Genomic DNA, 21,157 nt, shown 5'->3' with positions numbered 1-21,157 from the left:
TGAAGCATCCATAAACCTCTTCACTTATATTTTTAGGCCCATTGAGAGATGGGAGGAAGAATTGCAAATGTTAAGGAAAGTGTGTTTATCCATCAGGGCTTGATGTGAACAGGACACAGATGATAAGATTTTCTGTACTTCAGGTGGTAATGAAGCTCCCGACCACCTCTTCAATTATGTTTTAAGACCCTTGGAGAGAGGAGGGAGAAGAATTGCAAAGCCATGTTAGGGAAATCCTCCTCTAGTGTGCATTTTCCTGATGTATGAGCAAAGCATGACCTTCCCTGTGTCTGAATTCTGGTCTCAAGGCATTTCAGATAACCAGCAGCTCCGAGGGACTATCTTTCTCATACAGTAAAATGCAGCATTGTAATCTCTTGCTATCAGCACCTGCAGTTAATAACACAGAGTAGTGCAGACAAGCACATCCCTGGCATTTAACTGTATTTTCTTCCTGTACTTCAGTCATGGGGAGGGAATTAAGATGGAATCCATCTGTTTCAAGTGATTCATCTCACAGATGGGAGTGGCAGGGTGCTTCTTTTTACAACCAGCACAGAGCTACTTTTTTAAAGGCTTTATAAAGACAGTGCTCTGATGTTGTAAAAAGAAAAAGCTGACATCAGGGTGCATTTCACCAGACAGTGAAGGATCTTGAGGGCTCACTTGGTTTTGGTTTTGTTTTTTTTTTTTTCCAGTTCCCCTCACTACCTGTATGCCCAGGGCTTAGGTGGTATGGCAGGATGAAGGCACAGTCTATCACAGAACCATAGAATGGTAGAGGGGTTGCAAGAGCCCTTGGAGATCCTTGAGTCCAATCCCCTGCCCAGGCAGGTTCACCTAGAGAAGGTCACACAGGAAAGCATACAGTGGCATTTGGAATGACTCTAGAGGCTCCAGCATCTCTCTGGGCAGCTGGCTCCAGCGCTCCCATCACCCTTAAATTAAAGATGTTCCTCCTCCTGTTCAGATGGAACTTCTTATGTTCCAGTTTGTGCCTGTTACCCCTTGTCCTGTCACTGGACACCACTGAAAAAAGCCTGGTCCCATCCTCTTAACACCCACCCTTTAAGTATTGATCAGCATCGATGAGATCCCCCTCGGTCTTCTCTTTTCCAGACTAAAAAGCCCCAATTCTCTCAGTCTTTCCTCACAAGAGAGATGTTCCAGTCCCCTCAGCATCTGTTTTATTTAATTCTCTTTAATTTACTAGAACCTCACCCCAGGGCAGCTGTGAGGATGGGCAAAGAGTATGTTGAGCAGGGGCAGGTGGCAGGGAAGAGCGAGCACGTGGGCCTGTGGTGAGAGGTGGATGGGATGAGCTGTGCCAAGGCAGGGAGCAGAGCGAGCTCGTGACTGCTGGGAGCCGCCGAGCCTGCCCACGGGCCCGAGACGAGTTCGGCAACTCCGAGCAACCACCGAGGTTCTTCTGCTCCCCTCTGCTCTGCCTCTCCTCCCTGCTCTCACCCACAACCGTTTCTCTGCATTCCCACCCCTTGACCAGAGCACCTCCCCAGCTCTTGTTCCCAAATCTTCCCCCAAAACGTTCCCCCTCAAGATACACCCAAGGGACTTTGCCCCTTTCTCCTTTGTCCTTCCGAGTTAAACAGTTGCTGAGCGCTGGGGGAAGGGCCCAGTCAAACCTGGCTAAAACAGCCCTGAAAACACAAACCGCATCCCCCTTGCTAACTTTTATTTTCCCCTTGGAAGGGGGGGAAAAAAAAAAAAAAAAAAGAGGGCAGCTCTGTGGTGGGATGAGGAAGGCTGCTCTCCTCTGAGCAGGAAAATCATGTCCCAGTGGAGCTGGGAGGCTTGGCAGCACCCAGCTGCTCGCGGAGCGATCATTCACATGACACAGCCATTGCGTAACCAGCACTGGCAGCCCGTGTCCAACCACCAGCTTCATGCAGAGGTTTCCATGGTGATATAAATATTACTTTTTGGTAGTGCAAGAAGGTCAATTAAATCCAGTTTAATTTCATAGAAATGAATTTCCCAGAGCAATTCTCTGGCCGCTTGGGGTGGTGGTGGGGTTTCGCGTTGTTATTTTTCAAGTGAGTGCATTCAGCAGCCTTGCACCAGCCAGTGCCCCCCAGCCTGGGCAAGATCCTCCTGCTGTCTTGAAGTGACAGAGTGTGCTGCCATCAAGAAAATTTGTTTCTGTAAGATGCAAGAGCTGCTCACTTTTCAAAGCAAGGCAGTGTGTGTCTGGTAAGGAGCAAGAAAGGGGGGAAAAAAAAAAAAACAGTAAAGCAAAGGCATATTTAAATGGTGAGGGCTGGATGCAAAGATGCCTTGGCACGGGTTCAGCAATCCCATTTAGGCCACTATTATCTCTTTGGGCGTCTGCTTTCCCACTGAAGTCACGGGGAAGTCAGGAGCTCGAGTCCTTTGGTGAACCTGAGACTTGTGTTGATTCCTGCCCTCTTAGCAAATTCTGCTGGAGGGAAGAAGGGTGCTGACTTCAGTGGGTTGGTGTTTCTAAAACATAATCCTGAGCTGGTTTAACTCATTGCAGTCTTGTATTGTTGTTGTTGGTTTTAAGGAGAATTTTATACTTCTAAAGCCCCACTCTCAGTGGATCTCAAGTGTAGCTGATCTGTGTTCCTCTGGTGATTAGAATAGTCTCAGATCACTGGAGCATGGGGCACCAGCTACAGGCTGCCATGCTGATCAGAGGAGGCAGTGTGACAGTTGGTCCTATAGCCTCCTGCCACCCTGTTGTTGGAAGGAGCTGCTGCAGGGTCAGCCAGGCATTTAGAGGCATTTACTTGCTGGTACTGCGGGTTGAGGGGGACTGAAAACAACAAACCAGAGCCCTTCATTTGCTCTTGTCATCTCCTTCTGGTAAAAAGCTGCCTTCTCTGAAGGCTTCTCCTGCAAATTGATCACAGAATCACAGAAAGATAGGGGTTGGAAGGGACCTCTGGAGATCATCAACTTCAACCCCCCTGCCAAGGCAGGTTCACCTAGAGAAGGTCACACAGGAACACATCCAGGTGGGTTTTCAATGTCTCCAGAGATGGAGACTCCAGCATCTCCCTGGGCAGCCTGCTCCAGTGCTCCCTTAAATTAAAGAAGTTGCTCCTCATGTTTAGATGGGTTTTTGCCCATGACCCCGTGTCCTGTCACTGATGCTATTGATAAATCTGCCAGTGATTTGGTGCCCATCTCCAGGCCTGCCCTTGCATCATTCTTCACCTCACAGCAGTTTTTCATTTTCGGAAGCACTGGTGGATTTAACCATTAGCACTTGACTTAGAGGCTTAAAACTCTCTTTGCATGTCAGCTGTGCAGACACATGACTTGTGAAATAAGCCACTGTACTTGCATCACCACTGCTGCTCCCCTGGCCCCCGCAGCCAGTGCGGCGCAGCGATAATACAGATGCTGTCTCTGACTAATACCTGTGTGGCAAATGCACAGGCTGGCAAGGAAACACTGAGTACAAGGCCCAGGGAAACACCTCTCCCTGTTTCTGGCAGCCAGATTTGATCCTATTTTGTGCCAGTGGTTTTTAAGCAGCTTAGGCTGCTGTGAACTGAGCGGTGAGTGAGTCCTGCCCAGCCGTGCCAGCATGGGCACAGGAGCTGTGTGAGCTCCCTGAAGGCACTGCAGCTATTAATTCCTTGTTCTTTTTCCTTTTTGAGGGAAAATCTTCTAGATATTAGGAAGAAATTCTTTGTAGTGAGGGTGGTTGAGACACTGGACCAAGTTTCCTAGGGAGGTTGTGGATATCCCCTCCCTGGAGGTGTTCAAGGCCAGGCTGGATGAGTCCTTGAGCAACCTGGGCTAGTGAAAGGCATCCCTGCCCATGGCAGGGGGTTTGGAACTAGATGATCTTTGAGATCCCTTCCAACCCAAACCATTCTATGAATAAGGATAAGGAGCAAAATTTTTACAGCCCACTAATCCATGTTCTTTTTTGAATCAGTCTCCAAAGAAATTCTTGGCTGTTAACATTGCAACCCTTCAGGAGCAGAGCAGCACAGTGCCAAGGGTTGGAATCTCTGAATTGCAGTGTGGTGGGGTTTGGAAGGGACCTGTGGAGATCATCTGGTCCAAACCCCTGCTAAAGTAGGGCCACCCACAGCAGGTTGCCAGGATTGTAGTGTTCAGGTGGGTTTGGAATCTCTCCAGAGCAGGAGACTCCACAACCCCTCTGGGCAGCCTGCTCCAGGGCTCCAGCACCCTCACACTAAACAAGTTTCTCCTCCTGTTCACATGGAACCTCCTGGGTACCAGTTTGTGCCTACTGCCACTTGTCCTGTCACAGGGCACCATTAAGAAGAGCCTGGCCTCATCTTCTTGCCCCTCACCATTTAGCTCCTGCTGTGCATTGAGAAGATCCCCAGGTGTTTCCCTGGGGAGGAAGGCTCGACAGAGGGATGCTCACATCCAGGAGGAGCTGTCTGGCTCCTTGGGTTTATGCAGCACCAGGTCAGTTCAGAGCAGCCTCAGAGCTGCTCTCTGTTAACCTTTGCTGCTGAGGAAAGCACAGCTTGAGACAGCACAGCCTGGGACTAAAACCCTGGCCAAAGGGTGGGCAGGGTCGTGGGTGTGTTGGGTGCAAGTGAAGCGGGGAGCAGCTCAACACTTGACTGTGCCCTGCGAAGGGCGCTGCCCTGGCACCGCTGCGGCTGCAGCCAGCCGTGCTGCTCACCTCAGTGCTGCCTGTGCCCGCAGAGCAAACAAACCCCGGGGGTTTGCATGAGGGCTTTCGCTCAGTCTCCATTTTCGTTCGGCTGAGCTGGGCTTTGCTTGGTTTCAAGCCACTGTTGGCTGCAAAGGTGTTTCCTGAGGAGCAGCCCCAGCCCCTGCTGCACCCATCACTGGTGCTGAGGTGCTGGAATTCAGCCTCCAAGGAGCATTTCCAAGTAGAAACCATTTAGAATGTACTAACCCCTGAAGAAGTGGAGTCTCTCATTAGCTGAACTTTCCCTGCGTGCTGCTGTGTGACGCTGGTGTGAGCATGGGGAGCAGGCAGAGGGCAGGGGGCTGCAGATGGCTCAGAGGGGACAGTTGGCTTTTTTAATGACTATTTTAAAAATCTAGTTAACTTCCCTGCAGCCTCCTGGGAATTTCTGTTTGTTGAGAGCTTGTTTTTAGGTTTGAGTGGGGGGAGGGGGCTGTTAAGTTTTGGGTTTGTTTAATAAATGGCAGGGGAGCGTTTCCCTGCCGTGTTTGCAGAGCTGGCAAGCAGTTAATCCTTGCCCTTGGTTTCTGTGCCATTGCTGCCTGCGCTGGCATGGAGGGTTCCCTGCACTGCAGTCACATGCCTGCTGGCCAGCAGCCAGGGCAATCTGATCTCTCTCTGAGGAAACACTATCAGTTGCAGATGCAGCCCAGGGTTACCAGAATAGTAAATAACGAATCACAAGACTGGGTCTATCTTTTTCAACGAAAACAAATAGTTTAATATGTTGGGCTTAGTGCAGAAGGAGTTTTTCTTTTCTTTTTTATCTTTTTTTTTTTTCCTTCCAAACCAGCCAAGCTGTGAGAGGCTCAGCTGGGGTTAGTTTATGTAGGAAGGAGAAATAAGCTGCATTTTACTTTCACTGGTGCAGTTTATCTTCAGCTTCTAAAGTCAGCTGTGTCTGCAGGGTGCAAGTTTAAATACTTGTTTTGATCTTTGAAACTCACAGAGCTTTGAAGTCCCAGGACTTGGGGTTTCTCCTTTCTGGGGCCTCTAACATCCACTCCAGTTAATGGGCTGTGAACAGAAAGCTTTCCTTTAATTATCCCACCTCTAGTCCCTACTCCTGCTGTTGAAGTTCAAAATCCTAGAGCCCTAAAAACTCTGTGCTGCTGGAGACCCTCTGGTTCCCCCCACAAGCTCCGTGCCCCACTCATGGGTAACCTGGCAGGACTCTTATGCCTGGGTCTGCAACCAGGCTGTGCTTTCCTGCCAAGAGAGGACCAGCAGCAGAGGGTAACACAGTACCTCTAGGGCTGCTCTGAAGTGACCCAGCAAGCAGCAAGTCCTCTGGGTGCTGTGGGTCTGGTAAGAACAAAGGTGACTTGGCTTTCACAGAATACCAGCGTGGTGGGAGTTGGAAAGGACCTCTGGAGCTCATTTGGTCCAACCTGCTGCTAGAGCAGGGTCATCCAGAGCAAGCTGCACAGGAAAATTTCCCCCTCTCCAGCCCACTGACTGTTTTCTGGCTTTGCCACCATGCGTGTGAGTGAAACCTGAGGAAGATGAGAGTGATTGTGACTTTTGGACACACAGGATGGGTTTTGTGTAGTGAAAACCGAGGCAGAAAGTGCCACTGTCCCCTTCACCTCCTTTCTTCTTGAGCAGTCCTGCTGATTTCAGCCACCTTGGCTGCCCTTTGGGGATCTGCTCTGGGGTCTTGTCCTGTCCAGCTGCTTTCTCCTCTGCCCAATCACCAGGGGATAATCCCTTCCTCCCCTGAGTGCCCCTTGTACCTGCACCATCCCATGCTGCCCTGCTGCTGAGGGAGTTCAAACACCAAACCAGAGCAGATTTGTTTGTCTGCCTGATCAGCACAGCTTTTGCTTTACTTCTGCCAGTGTCTAGAATTTTTTAGAGCAAAATATCCAGAGAAGATCTTTATAAATCAGGGATTATAGAAATCAAAAATATACCTTACACAGGAAGAGCAGTGCCTGAGGTGAGGAGAAACCTGAGTTGCTCAGTCACTTCCTTTGTTATTTTGGTTTTTTTCAGGCTTGCCAGAACATAAGCGCTGTCCTTAAAGCTATTGTTTAGGTTAGAGTTTAACAGTCATCAAGGAGTTTTAACCTGGTGATTTACTGCAGAGTCAGACTTTTAATTCCCTGTAGAGCCAAAATGATGTGGGCAGGTTTGTAGTCCTTTGAACCATGGGGTGGTTCCACTCTATTGGTGGTTCCAATCTATGTAAAGCTAAAGGAGGAAGCTGGGCCCCTGCTCTACAGGTCCACACTGGGGTGGATTTGGCTTGGAGATCCACCAATGTTTTAAAGCACAGAGGATGTTTAAGTGTTTTTCTGAGTCAGATACACCTAAACCTGCCCTGGTCATAATGAGACAGAACTATGAAGGAGTTGCCTGTTTTAAATGAGAAGAGAAAACAGAGAGATCACCACCACCAAAAATCACTTCATTTGGAGCAGGGCAGCTCCTAACTTTGGACAGTGGCTGCTGCTGTGCGTGGGACCAGTTTAGGTAGATCCATGAAGAACCTGTGAGACTCTGCTCTGCAAGGTGAATTCAGAGAACTGCTGAGGTTGGAAAAGACCTTTCAGAATTCAGACTCTTTAATGAGCAGGTTTGGAATGCAATCATAGAATCATGGACTGGTTTGAGTCGGAAGAGACCTTCAAAGCTCAGCTAGTCCAACCCCCCTGCAGTCAGCAGGTTGCTCAGAGCCCCATCAAGCCTGACCTTGAATGTCTCTAGGGATGGGGCATCTACCACCTCCCTGGACAACCTGTTGCAGTGTTCCACCACCCTCGTAGTAAAGCACTTCATTACTTGGCTGAGAGAAATTTTACCTGATAGAAATGACAGCAGGAACGAAACATTGGGGTCAGTTCCTTGAGTGGGAATCTCTCTCTCTGGGGGCTTTTTTTTGCGTTTAATCTGCTGGATTCTTTTGGTTTTGTTTTCTAGAACAACAATTTGTAACCTCTACACGATGCCACGGATTGGGGAGCCTGTCTGGCTTACAATGATGTCAGGAACACCAGAAAAGAATCAGCTTTGCCATCGTTTCATGAAGGAATTCACTTTCTTGATGGAAAACGCTTCCAAAAACCAGTATGGTGGCTTTTAGTTTTTAACTTCCAGATGTGTTGATGTGTTTCAAGCCGAACTTTCAGTCTGTTGGGTTGTTGGTTTTTTTTTTTCTTAAATCCAGGTAATCAAAGAATCAAAAGGCCAGCCCTAAATACCTACTTTCTTAAACAACAAAAAAAAAGGTACCAGGAAAGTATCTCATTAAATGCCTCTTTCCTCACAGTCCTCCAACCCTTGGTAGAGGCTGAACATTTGAAACATGTGATGGGTGTGTATGTCTGGAAGGGGCTGAAGATACCTTCTGGGAGGCATTAATCTACCTTTCCAAATCAGCTGTCATGTGATGAGCAAGGGTAGACATTCACTGAGAGCTGTGTGTGTAACACTGTCTGACCACAAATTGCTCTGGAACCTGACTTCTGTGAAATGTCACTAAAGAAACTGTGCTTCCTTAGGAGTCCCCCTTCTGCCTTGGGGACAGAGCCATGAGGGGTTGTGGAAAATTGAGAAAGTTCTTGATAAACTCAGGAGAATCTGATAAATTTGTTCTGTTGTGTCAACACTTCATCCTCTTTCCCCAGGGCACGAGTGAGGGAGGATTTTAAAACCTTTGACTCCCTTGAAGTCCTAAAATGAGCACAAACCTGTGGAGTCTGAGTGGGAATGGCACTGAAGGACCAGCTGGTAGCTCCAGAGAAACTGCTTTCTGCAGGGTGGGGAAGGAGCTGCTGCTCACCATCTTCCACCTTTGCCACCAGCTTTGTCATCTTCTCTGTTCCATAGATGGGAAAGTGACAGTTGGTGGTCATAGAATCATAGAATGGTTTGGGTTGAAAGGGACCTTAAAAGTCATCTAGTTCCAACCCCCCTGCCATGGGCAGGGACACCTCCCACTAGACCATGTCCAATCTGGTCAGCATGAGGGCAGAACAGGTTGCCCAGAGATGTAGTTGAGGCCCTATCCCTGGCAGCATTCAAGGTCAAGCTTGATGTGGCCCTGAGCCCTTGTTCTGGTTGGAGATGTCCCTGCTCACTGCAGTGGGGTTGGACAAGGTGGCCTTTGAGGAGGGTCCCTTCCAGCCCAGTGCATTCTGTGTGATTCAGTGAGGAACTGAAGTGAGTTGTGATGGCTTCAGATGTATTTTCTTACAATCAGTTCCTGCTGCAGGGGAAGTTGTTTTTTTTTTCCTGGCATTAGCCCCTTTGGTCCCTGGCATTCTGAGTCCTCTGCATCCTGGTTAGATTTAAATGGTCTCTCCTCTGGGTTTGTTTGCTTTATTTTACCTGGACTAAGATTTACACTGATGGAAGCAGGAAGAAAATCAAGCCCCATATCCTTTGCAATCCAGTTTTAAATCCCCTTTTTCCTCCTTTGGCAGTCTGCAGTGAGGAAACAGCTACACTGAAGGGTTCCTGATGGTTGTAAACTATTCAAAAAGGCTTGGTGGTGTTTGACTGTCCTCCTCCCCAGCACTGGAGCTGCTGCGTGGCCGCCAGCACCATCTGTCGGTGTGTGGGAGGCTCCTGGGCTGCACTGCTGCACGCTCCTCCTGCCAGCCCTTCCTCCATGGAGCACCAGCCATGCTCCTTCGTGACAGTAAATCACAGCCCTGTGCTTCAGAAGGCCTTTTCACCCTGCTTTGCTTAGCTAGTGCAAGCTGTGCTGGTGGTACAAGGACACAGCCTTGCTGGTGGAGCTACAGAGCTTTGGGAAGGAGTTATTTTTGATAAGAAGCAGCCATATGTGCTTGGTGGAAGAGCACAGCACCTCCCTGGCTGTGATTATTGAGGAGAAGGACAGCTGTTGCCAGCTTTGGTGGCAGGTTTGGTGGCAACAGCCTTCCCTTCTCCTCAATAATCACAGAACTTGGGATCTCCTTCTTGGAACAGAGAGGCCACACAGTGCTGCAGTTTCCTTACAGCCAACAAAGTGAGTTGGGTTTGAAGTGTTTTACAACACTCAGCTTGCAAAATAGGAAGCCTCCTAATTATTGCCAAAGAGAGGAACTGAGGTGCCTCAAGGTTTAAAAGGTTTCATTTTACTTAAAATGTGTGTCCTAACAAAGAACACTGCAGGGGTGGGAGGGAGGATAGAGCCTTCCCTTCTCTTCCCAAAGAACCAAGATCAAAGGGCTGAGCTCTGCTGGCTTCATTGGGTTGTTTGTGCCATCCTGGATCATAGAAGTGCTGTCAATTCAACATCCTGAGTGTGTAGTTGGAGAAAACTAAAGATGTGGGATGTTTTGCTTGCAGGTTTTTGCCAGCTCTCCTGACTGCAGTCCTGACTAACCACTTGGCCTGGGTCCCCACCGTCATGCCGAATGGCCAGCCACCCATAAGGATCTTCCTGGAGAAGCATTCTTCCCAGAGTGTGGACATGCTGGCCAAAACTCATCCCTACAACCCACTGTGGGCACAGCTTGGTATGTGGCAACCACCACCTGAGGTTTTACAGAACCAGGGAATTGTTTGGGTTGGAAAAGACCTCCCAGGTCATTGAGTCTGACCTGCAGCCTAACACCACCATGGCCATCAAACCATCTCCCCAGGTGCCATGGCCACACATTTCCTGAACACCTCCAGGGATGGTGATTCCACCACCTCCCTGGGCAGCCTGTTCCAATGCCTGACCACTCTTTCTGTAAAGAAATTGTTCCTAATCTCCAACCTAAACCTCCCCTGGCACTGTTTCAGGCCATTTCCTCTCATACTGTCACCTGGTAGTAGGGAGAAGAGGCTGATCCCCACCTCACTCCAACCTCCTTTCAGGGAGCTGTAGAGAGCAATGGACACTTGTTAATTCCCTCCCATGTTAATGGTTGGGGGCTTTAATTCAAAGTGAGACCAAAAGGCTGGATTTCAGGCTTAGAGGTAGTCACTGTATTTTTTGACATGTGCTCTAATTCCTCAATCAATTATCAGTTGTAAAATGGCAGCCAAAATGTGAAGCCCTCTTTAGTCTCTTAAGGTCTGTAGTCTCCTAAGGTCACCTGCCCTGATGATGAGGATTCCAGTGCTGCTCTGCTCCTCCCTCTATAAAGAAAATAGATTTTTATTTGTTGGGATGCTGCAGTTGATTATCCTGCTTCTGGAAAGAGCAGCTGAAGGGAAATCCATCTTTTGATAAAACCAACATGCTCTCAAAGCAACAGGCAACAGGCACAGTACAGGACATCATGAGTATGCTCCTCTTCCCCAGGAGGGTGGGGAGGCACTGGAACAGGTTGCTCTGAAAAGTTGTGGAGGTTCCAACCCTGGAAGTGTTCAAAGCCAGGCTGGAGCCATGAACAACCTGTTTGAGTGGAAGGTGGCAATGCCATGGCAGGGCATGATCCTGAAGGTCTCTTCCTACCTAACACATTCTGTGATTCTATGAATAGGCAAGCCCCTGGGTAAGGTCTCAAAGCCTAGTCAAGTGAGTAGCTGGTCACACTGTCTTCATTTCAGGTCAGGTTGGACAAGGCTCTGAGCAACCTGATCCAGTTGAAGATGTCCTTGCTTGACTGCTGGAGGGTTGGACTTAGATGACCTTTTAAGGTCCCTTCTAACTCAAACCATTCTGTAATTCTAATTGCTGAGTAGAGAAGAGTAGATGAGCTTCCTACTTTCAGACTGTCCTGCTCTGCATAAACTCTCATGGAATCTGGTTAAGGGAAGGGCAAGTTTGGTGAGGTCACCCTGTTCTGGTACAGGCAGGCATGGCCTGCCCAGTTTGTTGGCAAACAACAAACTCATGGACTCCATGGACCCACTGTGGTTAGGTTTGCCTTTAAGGCTTCTTGTATCCCTTGTGCCCCCATCCTTGTACTCACACAGTGCCCCAGTGCCTCCAGAACAATGCCTGCACAGGCGCTTCCCCAGGTGAACCTGGAGCAGAGTCAGAACAACTCATCCAACCCATACTGGAGCTCCAGGGGAGGGAGAGAAGGAGGTTGGCTTCAGCTACACAGCCGCCACTGTCACTTTTTGTCCTTGTTCTTGGCAAGGTTTGTTTCTCCTTCCAGCTTTTCTCTTGGTAGGTAAAAGTTCAGCCCAGTTTCCAGACTCTCCAGGGCAATTCAGAGCAGATGCCTCCTCTTTCCCATGGCTATATAAGGAACCCAGGAGAGGAGCCTCCAGAGCTAGGCACTGCAGATAGGTGGTGTGAACACTCCCTAGTGAGTGAGATCAGATGTCTCCCTGACCAGCGTATGACAAGATCTCCCTGACCTTCCACATGATACCAGCAGCATCTTTGGGATTCTCTATGTGGAAAACAAAATCCTAGCATAGCTGTCCTCACTCTTCTGCCTTAGGATTTTTCTGTGGTAGTCTTGGCCTTTGAAAAGTCGCCACCAGGAGAATAATTCCTTGTAAAGCTGCAAAATACCTCTTTTGTTTCCTCCTCCAGGTGACCTCTATGGGGCCATTGGATCACCTGTGAGATTGGCCAAAACAGTTGTGGTTGGCAAGAGGCATGACCTGGTACAGAGGTTGCTTTACTTCCTTACTTACTTCATCAGATGCTCTGAGCTTCAAGAGACACATCTCCTAGAGAACGGCGAAGACGAAGCCATCGTCATGCCTGGAACTGTTATAACCACCACGCTGGAGAAAGGAGAGGTGGAGGAATCTGAGTATGTGCTTGTCACCATGCACAAGAACAGGGGCAACCTGCTGCCAACCGAGTCTGAAGAGATGAGAACGTCAAACTGTAGCTGTAGATACTGCAAGTGTCCCATTTCCCTCGCACAGAACATAGAAGGTGTTGCGCAGCAGGAGAGAGAGGACGCGCAGAACACTCCTAAGGGAGAGCTGGAATCTTCTTCAGATGAGAATAGGACTATTGTTCCTGATGAGTGCCAGGAAGATGAGGTGAAGCAGCCCAGACCCTGCCTGGACACCACAGTAGAGAGCGTGGTGTGCACAGGGGCAGCTTCCCCAGAGAAACGTGTGGTGGCGGAACCAGGCTTGGAGCCGGCAGCCAGCGCCTGGAGGAGCGAGGAGCCCCTGGAGGCGGGCAGCCAGGCGGGCAGCGGAGCCAGGTCACCTGGCATTGCTGTGGAGAAGAAGCCACCAGATAAGCTCTTCTGTGATGCCTTTCCTTGCAGTGCTGCAGAAGCTCAGACAAAGGTGACTTTCCTCATTGGAGACTCCATGTCACCCGACTCAGACATCGAGCTCCGAAGCCAGGCAGTAGTGGAACAAATCGCTAGGCACCACAGCCCGCCAGCGCCAGAGGAAGGAGTGTCTGCTGAGCAGAACTGTGAAGCCAAACAAACTGTTGAGGACCAAAATAGAGACTGTGGGACAGCTGAACCCTTTCCTCAAGCTGCTAGTGAGCACCAGAGCTGGAACCCAAACCTCTACAATGCGGAGAGCATGAGCCTGTTTGATGAGTATTTTACCGACGAGAGTTCAGTTGAAACCCGGACTATTGATGATATTCCAGGGCAAGCAGCTCCAGATCTCCTTGCTCACACCAGTAGTTTAGAGTTTGCTACAAAGCTGGGTACAAAGGCTGGCAAAGCACCCAGCCAGTTTTGTAGATTTATGGACTCTGTTCGACAGGAGACCTACAAAAACTGCTTCAATGAGCAGGACCAAAGAGAGAAGATCTCTATTCGCGTCCCCCATGGGGACAAAGAAAACCTAGAGAAGAAGGTGGCCCCGGGAATTGATTGGGACATTCCAAGAAATGAGAGCTCAGACAGTGCCCTGGGTGACAGTGAGAGCGAGGACACAGGGCATGATCTAACTAGACCGAGTGGTAACTACTATGGAGGAGAGCAAGAAGACTGGGCAGAAGAATATGAGATTCCTTTTCCTGGGTAAGTTTTATTCATAGAATGGCTTGGGTTGGAAGGAACCTTGAAGACCATCTAGTTCCAACCCCCCTGACATGGGCAGGGACACCTTCCACTAGCCCAGGTGGCTCAAGGCCTCATCCTTGAACACCTCCAAGGAGGGGACATCCACAACCTTCCTGGGCATCCTGTTCAGTGTCTCACCACCTTCACTGTAACCCTCCCAGTTTGGAAAGCACTTGGAAGGAGGTTTAGAATCAAGGAATAGAATCTTTAAGGTTGGAAAAGACCTCTAAGAGCATCAAGTCCAGCATTCTACCCAAGACCTTCATGACCACTAGACCATGTCCTGAAGTGCCACGTCTGCTTGTTTTTTGAACCCTTCCAGGGATCACGACTCCACCACCTCCCTGGGCAGTTCAATGCCTGACTACTCTTGCAGGAAAGAAATTGTTCCTAATATCCAACCTAAACCTGCCCTGACACAGCCTGAGGCCATTACCTCTTGTCCCTGTCATTAGTTACTTCAAAGAGGAGGCCATTGCCAGCCTCACTCCAACCTCCTTTCAGCTGTAGAGAACAGTGAGGTCTCAGCCTCGCTGTAAGCAGGTGCAACCTCTCTGTAAGCTGAACTTGGTGTTTACTGCTGTCTCTCTCTTCAATATCCCTTTCTTGCAGGTCAAAATTAGTTGAAGTGAACTCTGTCCAGCCCAGTATTGCCAATTTTGGAAGGTCCTTGCTAGGTGGCTACTGTTCTTCTTATGTGCCCGACTTCGTTCTGCAAGGCATAGGAAGCGACGAGAAGCTGAGGCACTGCTTGGTGTCAGATCTGTCTCATGCTGTGCAGGTAATGAAGCTATATTTGGTAAATGTATTTGTCACAGTAGGGAATGGCAAATGTTTTGGAACATACAAACCTGCTGGAAGTGGAAATATTTACAGTCACAGCTCTCTTCAGGTTCCTCTAGTCCCAGGTCACCAATTTTGCTCTCCTCTCTCAGGTAATGTGACTGAAAATCATGGGGAATTCACTGCAGAGCTGCAGCTCAAAGGTTTAGGCTCCTGCTGAAGCAGCTCATGCCCTTGGGTAGGCTCATCTCTGTGCCAAGCCATGGAGGAATCATCTCCTGCAGATAGAGCAGGCTGCTGATGGTTGTGTGCCCACAGATGGGCTGACGTTAAACAAGACCAGACCCTGAGGTCACTCTGCATCTCATCCTGCTGCAGGGGTTGTGCAGAAGCTGCCTTCACTCTTCCTGTGCATGTCCTGCTGCTTGTGGGGCAGAAGCTTGCTCTGTGGTGGAGCCATCAGGAATGCTCAGCAGTCTGGGGACATTACTCAGGACTGCAGTCAGTGTCTGATAGTGCTGGCTTTGGCTGAAAAGGAGAAACCAATACAGAGATAATTGTCCTCAAGGGGACTTCCACTTGTAGTGTGTGCTGGAAATCATCTCTTCTCCACAGCAGCTTTTCCACACCTCAACTGGGGCATGACTGGGGAGTGTGGGATTTCCTCCTCTGCTTACAGTCACCAGGAGAGGAGTGGGAAGCTGGCTGTCACTGAAAAGCCTCATTCTGCTCCCCTCTAGTTTATTCCCAAGGGAATGGGGAAAGACCTACACACAGAGGGGTGAGCAGGCACACTCTGCTCCTGGGAACCCAAACTTGTCACCTCCTTCCACAGCTCCTGAGGTAATGAGCAGCAGCACATCCTGCCCAGATCATAGAATCATAGAATTGTTTCAGCTGGGGAAGACTTCTACAACTATTGAATCCAGTCATCAACCTAACACCACCATGGACACTAAACCATGTCCCCAAGTGCTATGGCCACACATTTCTTGAACACCTCCAGGGATGGTGACTCCACCACCTCCTTGGGCAGCCTGTTCCAGTGCCTGACAGATGGCTCAGCCCCCTTCCTGCCACCCTTTTCCCTGTGATTGTCTCCTTTCCTTGCAGGGGACTTCCATCCTTGCACTGATTTAACCTGTTGTGTTTTAGGCTCCCTTTTGAAGCCACCTGGGAAGTGTAGGTGAACTTCAGGCAAAGAGAGGCAGGAGTGCAAGGTGGCTGTTGCTATGAAACAGATTTATCTGAAATGCAACCTAATTGTTGTGTGTGTCCTTCAGCAGAGTTAAACTTCAGTTGCAAAAGTCAAAGATGTGAAGGGCCTGAGCCAGATTTTCTGTGCTTATCTTCAAGGAAAATTATCACTGCATCCCAGTCCTGTTGGAGTCCCTGGGGGACTTTTTGGAAGAAGATGCTTCCTAACAGTCCAGCCAGCAAAAAATGTCTTGTGGAAGGACAGTGGGGTTCTTTCTAAAGCCTCCATGGCTTTTTGAGAGGTGAAATGTTGCTTGGAAGGGAGGGAGGAGCTGGGTGCAGGCTTGGTTCCTGACTCCCTCTGCTGGTCCTTCTGTAAAGGGAAACCAGTGACAAACTGGGCATGAAACCCACCTGGCTAACACAGCCCTGTGGAACAGGATTTTGGCCACTTTCAGGTTTAGGGCTTTAAAATATAATTTGGCCATGTCAGAACGCTGCATCAAGTATCAAAAGCTAGAACTGACAGCCAAAATTGTCACTTTCAGAACTGGAAGAAAATGGAATGTGGTGATTGTCCTTCCAGGGCTGTGCCTTGCTCCCAGGGAAGCTGTTTTTTACAGCTGGAATGCAACATCAGCACAGATAGACTCAAAAAATCATAGAATGTTAGGAGTTGGAAGGGACCTCTGGAGATTATTGAGTCCAGCCCCCCTGGCAGAGCAGGATCACCTAGGGCAGGTCACCCAGGAACACATCCAGATGGGTCTTGAAAGTCCCTAGAGAAGGCAACTCCCTGGAGCCTGCTCCAGGACTCCATCACCCTCACACCAAAGAAGTTTCTCCTCATGTTGAGGTGGAACTTCCTGGGTTCCAGTTTGTATCCATTGCCCCTTGTCCTATCACAGGACACCACTGCAAAGAGCCTGGCACCACCTCCTTCACACCCATCCTTCAGATATCTGTAAACATGAATGAGAGCCCCTCTCAGGCTGCTCTACTCCAGGCTAAACAGCCCCAGGCCTCTCAGCCTTTCCTCACAGACAGATGTTCAGTCCCTTCATCATCCTCATAGCCTCTGTTGGACACTCTCTGGTATATCCCTGTCCCTCTTGAACTGGGAGCCCAGAACCGGGTGGTCATGTCGTTGGTGAAGCAGTGCCTGGACCCTGTCCCTGCTATCCAGGACAGTGACATTTTGTCACCAGACCGTTGTCACTTGGCATTCTCAAGGTTCTCCTCTGCATTTTTCTGCTGCTAGCATCCTGTGCTGGATGAACCCATCGCAGAAGCTGTCTGCATTATTGCAGACACAGACAAATGGACGGTGCAAGTGGCCAGTAGCCAGAGAAGGATGATTGATAATAAACTGGGGAAAGAAGTGTTGGTCTCCAGTCTCGTCTCCAACCTGCTTCATTCCACTCTTCAGCTTTACAAGCATAATCTATCTCCAAACTTTGTGAGTATGGAAGCCAGGGTGATGTGGTTTAGAGCACCCTTTCTCTTTGTAGGTTGCAGGGGGTGTCAGGTTCTGCCTTGGTTATTTATCCACAGCCATAATTTCCATAGCCAGCACATCCCAGCTTGGAGCTCTCCATTTAAATGCTGCTCTGAGACTAAGACAGTAGCCTTCTTGGTTCTGATTTAATCACAGAATTGTTTGGCTTGGGAAAGATCTTTAAGATCATCAAATCCATCCATTCTCTAACCTTACCATGTCCCTCAGCACCACTCTTTCTGCCTCTTTTAAACACCTCCAGGGATGGGGATTCAACCAACTCCTTGGGAAATCTGTTTCAGTCTTTGAGAACCCTTTCAGGGAAGAATTTTTTTCCAATGTGCAACCTAAACCTCCCCTGGTGCAGCTTGAGCTGTTTCCTCTTCTATCACTTGGTCCTTGGGAGAAGAGACCAACCCCCACCTCTTTTCCAGCCTCCTTTTAGGAAGTTGTAGAGAGCAATCAATGGCTTCTGCACAGAAGTCAGAGTGCTGCCCCAAGCCTCTTGCTGGTTATTCACCTACCATGGCCAGGGAGCAGGCAGTAGGTGTTTGGGGTTGTGGGGCCTGTGCTGTGCTGCTCTGTGGCTGGGTGGGCTCTGGCTGTCACACTGCCTTCTCCCTGACACAGCTCTCTCTTGCTTTCTAGTGTGTTATGCACCTGGAGGACCGGCTGCAGGAGCTCTACTTCAAAAGCAAGATGCTGTCCGAGTACCTCAAGGGCCAGATGCGAGTCCATGTCAAGGAGCTGGGCGTGGTGCTGGGGTATGGTCACATCCTTCCTCTGGGTAGTGCTGCTGCGGGTCCCCTGGTGCCACCGTCCCCCACCTGGGCTTCTTCTAAGCCCAGCAAAATGATTCCTAATTGGGACTGGAACCACAGCGTGGCAGAAACCACCCAGAGCTGCACAGGCTCCTCCTTAACCATTGCCTGGGGGCTACAAAGATGCTGAGGGGACTGGAACACCTCTCTTAGGAGGCAATGCTGAGAGAATTGGGGCTATTCAGTCTGGAAAAGAGCAGCCTGGTCACATCCAAGCTGATCAGTACTTACTGGGTGGATATCAGGAGGATGGGACCAGACTTTTTTCAATGGTGCCCAGTGACAGGACACACGGTAGTGGGCACAAACTTGAGCATAAGAAGTTCCATCTGAGCATGAGGAGGTTCTTTAATTAAGGGTAATGGAGCACTGGAGCAGGCTGCCCAGAGAGGTGCTGGAGTCTCCATCTCTGGAGACATTCAAAACCCACCTGGATGTGTTCCTGTGTGACCTTCATTAAGTGAACCTGCCCTGGCAGAGGGGTTGGACTGGATGATCTCCAGAGGTCCCTTCCAACCCCTACCATTCTCTGAGCCTTTCTTTCCTCTCTTTGGGCAGGAAGGTGAGCTCAGCACTCCAGGGCTCATCTGACTCCCTCCTTAGTTGGTCAGTATCACTGAGCAACATGTGGCACCTGATTCCTCCAGGTTGACTTTCCCTAGGTGTCAGCAAACACCCTCAGTGTCATGTAAGGCACAGGATATCTCCCTGTGGGTGTGGGGCACAGGCAGGGAAGCTATTTCAGGGGTGTTTATAGGAAGGCTCTGCATATCTGCTGCAGAGGACTACTGGGTAAGGAAGAAGGCACACAGAGCTTATGTGGAGCTGGAGGTGGGGTAGCAGCTGCAGCACAGTGCCAGGGCTTCCCTGCTGGCTGTGGAAGTAGTTCACATAATCATAGAATGGTAAGGATTGGAAGGGACCTCTGGAGATCATTGAGTTTTCAATCCCCCTGCCAGAGCAGGATCACCTAGGGCAGGTCACACATCCTGGAATGCATCCAGGTGGGTCTTGGAAGTCTCTAGAGAAGGAGACTCCACAACCTCTCTGGGCTGCCTGCTCCAGGATTCCAGCACCCTTACAGAAAAGAAGTTTCTCCTCATGTTGAGGTGGAACTCCCTGGGCTCCAGCTCATACCAATTTATGTTCAAGCTCATGTGTATAGGTGTATATGTATGTATTTATACAAGCTTGCACTGGCTTATGCAGTTCAGCATAGTCCTGTGCTCCTGCTTTGTTCCTCAAGCACTGCTCCCTTTTCTTGGAGGGAAGGAAGGAATCTGATGGTTTCCCTCCCTCCATCTGCCCTCCCACCAGTTTTTTGGCTGTGTGAGAAAAACCCCAGCCAGGCAGGTAGGAGCTGAGGCAGTTCTGACAGGGCAGAGCTGTTGCTCCTCAGCATGAGCAGGCGCTGCTGGAGGGGATGTTGGAAACAATCTGGGGGCTGTAGCGTGTAGCCCCGCTGGGAGTGAAGACAGCAGCACAGCTGCTGTGTTACTTACAGAGCAGAGAGCTGGAAGCCCTCTGCTGTGAGGATGGGCTGAGAGGGCTGGGCTTGTTCAGCCTGGAGAAGAGAAGGCTCCAGGCAGACCTCCTGGTGGCTTTTCAGAGGGCAGGCAGAAAGCTGGGGATGGACTTTTCAGCAGGGCCTGTTGTGACAGGACAAAGGGTGATGGTTTAATCTAAAAGAGGGAGATTTAGACTGGAGAGAAGGAAGACATTTTTTCCACTGAGAGTGATGAGACCCTGTCGCAGGCTGCCCAGAGAGGTGGGAGATGCCTCACCCCCACAACCATTCCAGGTTGAGGTTGCTTAGGGCTTTGAGCAACCTGCTCTGGTTGCAGATGTCCCTGCCTACTGTGAGGGGCTTGGACTGGATGAGCATGATACGTCCCTTCCAACCCAAAGCATTCTCTGATGCCTGAGGACCACCCTGCCCTTCACAGCTCTGTGCACTCAGGGGCCAGGCACAGCTCTTTTGCTCCAGCTGGTAGTGTGGCTCCTCAGGCATATGTTCAGCCCAGATAGGGTTTGGGTTGGGTTAAATGTGATTCTTCTGCTTCCTTCTAGGATCGAATCCAGTGACCTCCCCTTACTGGCAGCTGTAGCAAGCACTCACTCTCCGTATGTTGCTCAGATACTTCTTTAAACTGCCAGAGCCCACAGACGTTGACTTTTTCTCCCCTCTGGAAACACAGTGGAAGACAACTTGTTCTGGCTTCTTTCTCTTGGAAGCAACTAAACCAGACTGCTCACTGAGCTGCAGCACCTCTGTATGTGACTGCACGTCCTGCAGTCACTTGGAGACTTCTCCTCTCCCACTTGGTCGTTTATAAAACAGGATGAAGAAAGGAACAAAGAGCAAGGAGCAAGCCTGAGATTTCAGCCACAGGAAAGGAAGGATTTGAGGGTTTTTTACCACTTTCTGCCACAGTGGCTGACTGTCATTTGTACTGGGGAGCTCAGGGAGAACTGCTTTGACACATCCCTGATGCTCACCAACTATGAACCTCACCCAAGAGTGAAGCAGCTGGCTTCAGACTGGCTTCCCCTGGTTGGGACCCCGCTCAGATCCGTCATTCTCGCACTGCGATGATTTGTAAACAACTTCTACTTTTTCATGTCCTAGTCAGAGTCTGGATACTTGCCAGAGGAAGAGCAGGGCTGGGGTTGCGGGGGGGGGGGGGGGTTGGGTTGTTTTGTACAAAGCTTCTTAATGACAGCTCTGAAATTTATTTATGATCGTTCTCCTGGGGAGAGGGAAGCGCGGGGGCATGGGGAGGGGACAGGGAGGAGGGAGGGAGAGGCCAGCAGACGAGCTAGCAGTGGAGATTCTCCTTCTTGGCTGGATGTTGTAACCAGTATTAAATGTTCCTAATGTTTCCATGTTGCTTTATACTACGTGATGCTTTTCTTCCACAAGCTAATCCAAACGGTAAGAAGCGAAATCTGGAGAGCATTGGCTGAGGTTTCCCCGCAGGATGCCCGGAGCGCCGTGACGATTACCTCTTCACTTCTGTATGGCACCATCGAGTCTGTTCCCTTCTGGACAGCAGGCAGCCAGCCGTGGAGAATCACGAGCTGGAAATAACTGTACCAAAGCAGTGGGGAGAAAGTGACCAGGCTGTTGCCCTTACTCGCTCAGGTGACTCATTGATCTCTTTTGTAAAACCATTCTGCACGACCCCAAGCTTGATTGCACCACAGCAGCAGAATTATTTTTGGACAACTCTCCCCCATGTCACAGATGACTCTAAGC

At 49.7% G+C, this 21,157-nt stretch overlaps 1 protein-coding gene across 2 annotated transcripts in view; it reads left to right on the top strand.

The window, feature by feature from the left end:
- Positions 1 to 20,466, top strand: part of FNIP1 (folliculin interacting protein 1) — an 85,549-nt gene extending 65,083 nt beyond the window's left edge. For both annotated transcript variants that reach the window (XM_054389176.1, XM_054389177.1), the window contains exons 12-18: positions 7,622 to 7,768; positions 10,001 to 10,170; positions 12,138 to 13,557; positions 14,212 to 14,380; positions 16,841 to 17,038; positions 17,726 to 17,841; positions 19,969 to 20,466. In XM_054389176.1, coding sequence (XP_054245151.1) covers positions 7,622 to 7,768; positions 10,001 to 10,170; positions 12,138 to 13,557; positions 14,212 to 14,380; positions 16,841 to 17,038; positions 17,726 to 17,841; positions 19,969 to 20,047 — 2,299 coding nt within the window. In that variant the 3' untranslated portion in view covers positions 20,048 to 20,466. The remainder of the gene's footprint in view (positions 1 to 7,621; positions 7,769 to 10,000; positions 10,171 to 12,137; positions 13,558 to 14,211; positions 14,381 to 16,840; positions 17,039 to 17,725; positions 17,842 to 19,968) is intronic.
- The last annotated feature ends 691 nt before the right edge of the window (positions 20,467 to 21,157 follow it).

This window comes from Indicator indicator, chromosome 18 (assembly GCF_027791375.1).
Source record: "Indicator indicator isolate 239-I01 chromosome 18, UM_Iind_1.1, whole genome shotgun sequence".
NCBI classification, from domain to species: Eukaryota; Metazoa; Chordata; class Aves; order Piciformes; family Indicatoridae; genus Indicator; species Indicator indicator.
The sequence above is the reverse complement of the archived record's forward strand: the minus strand, read 5'-3'. Positions and strand labels throughout refer to the sequence as shown.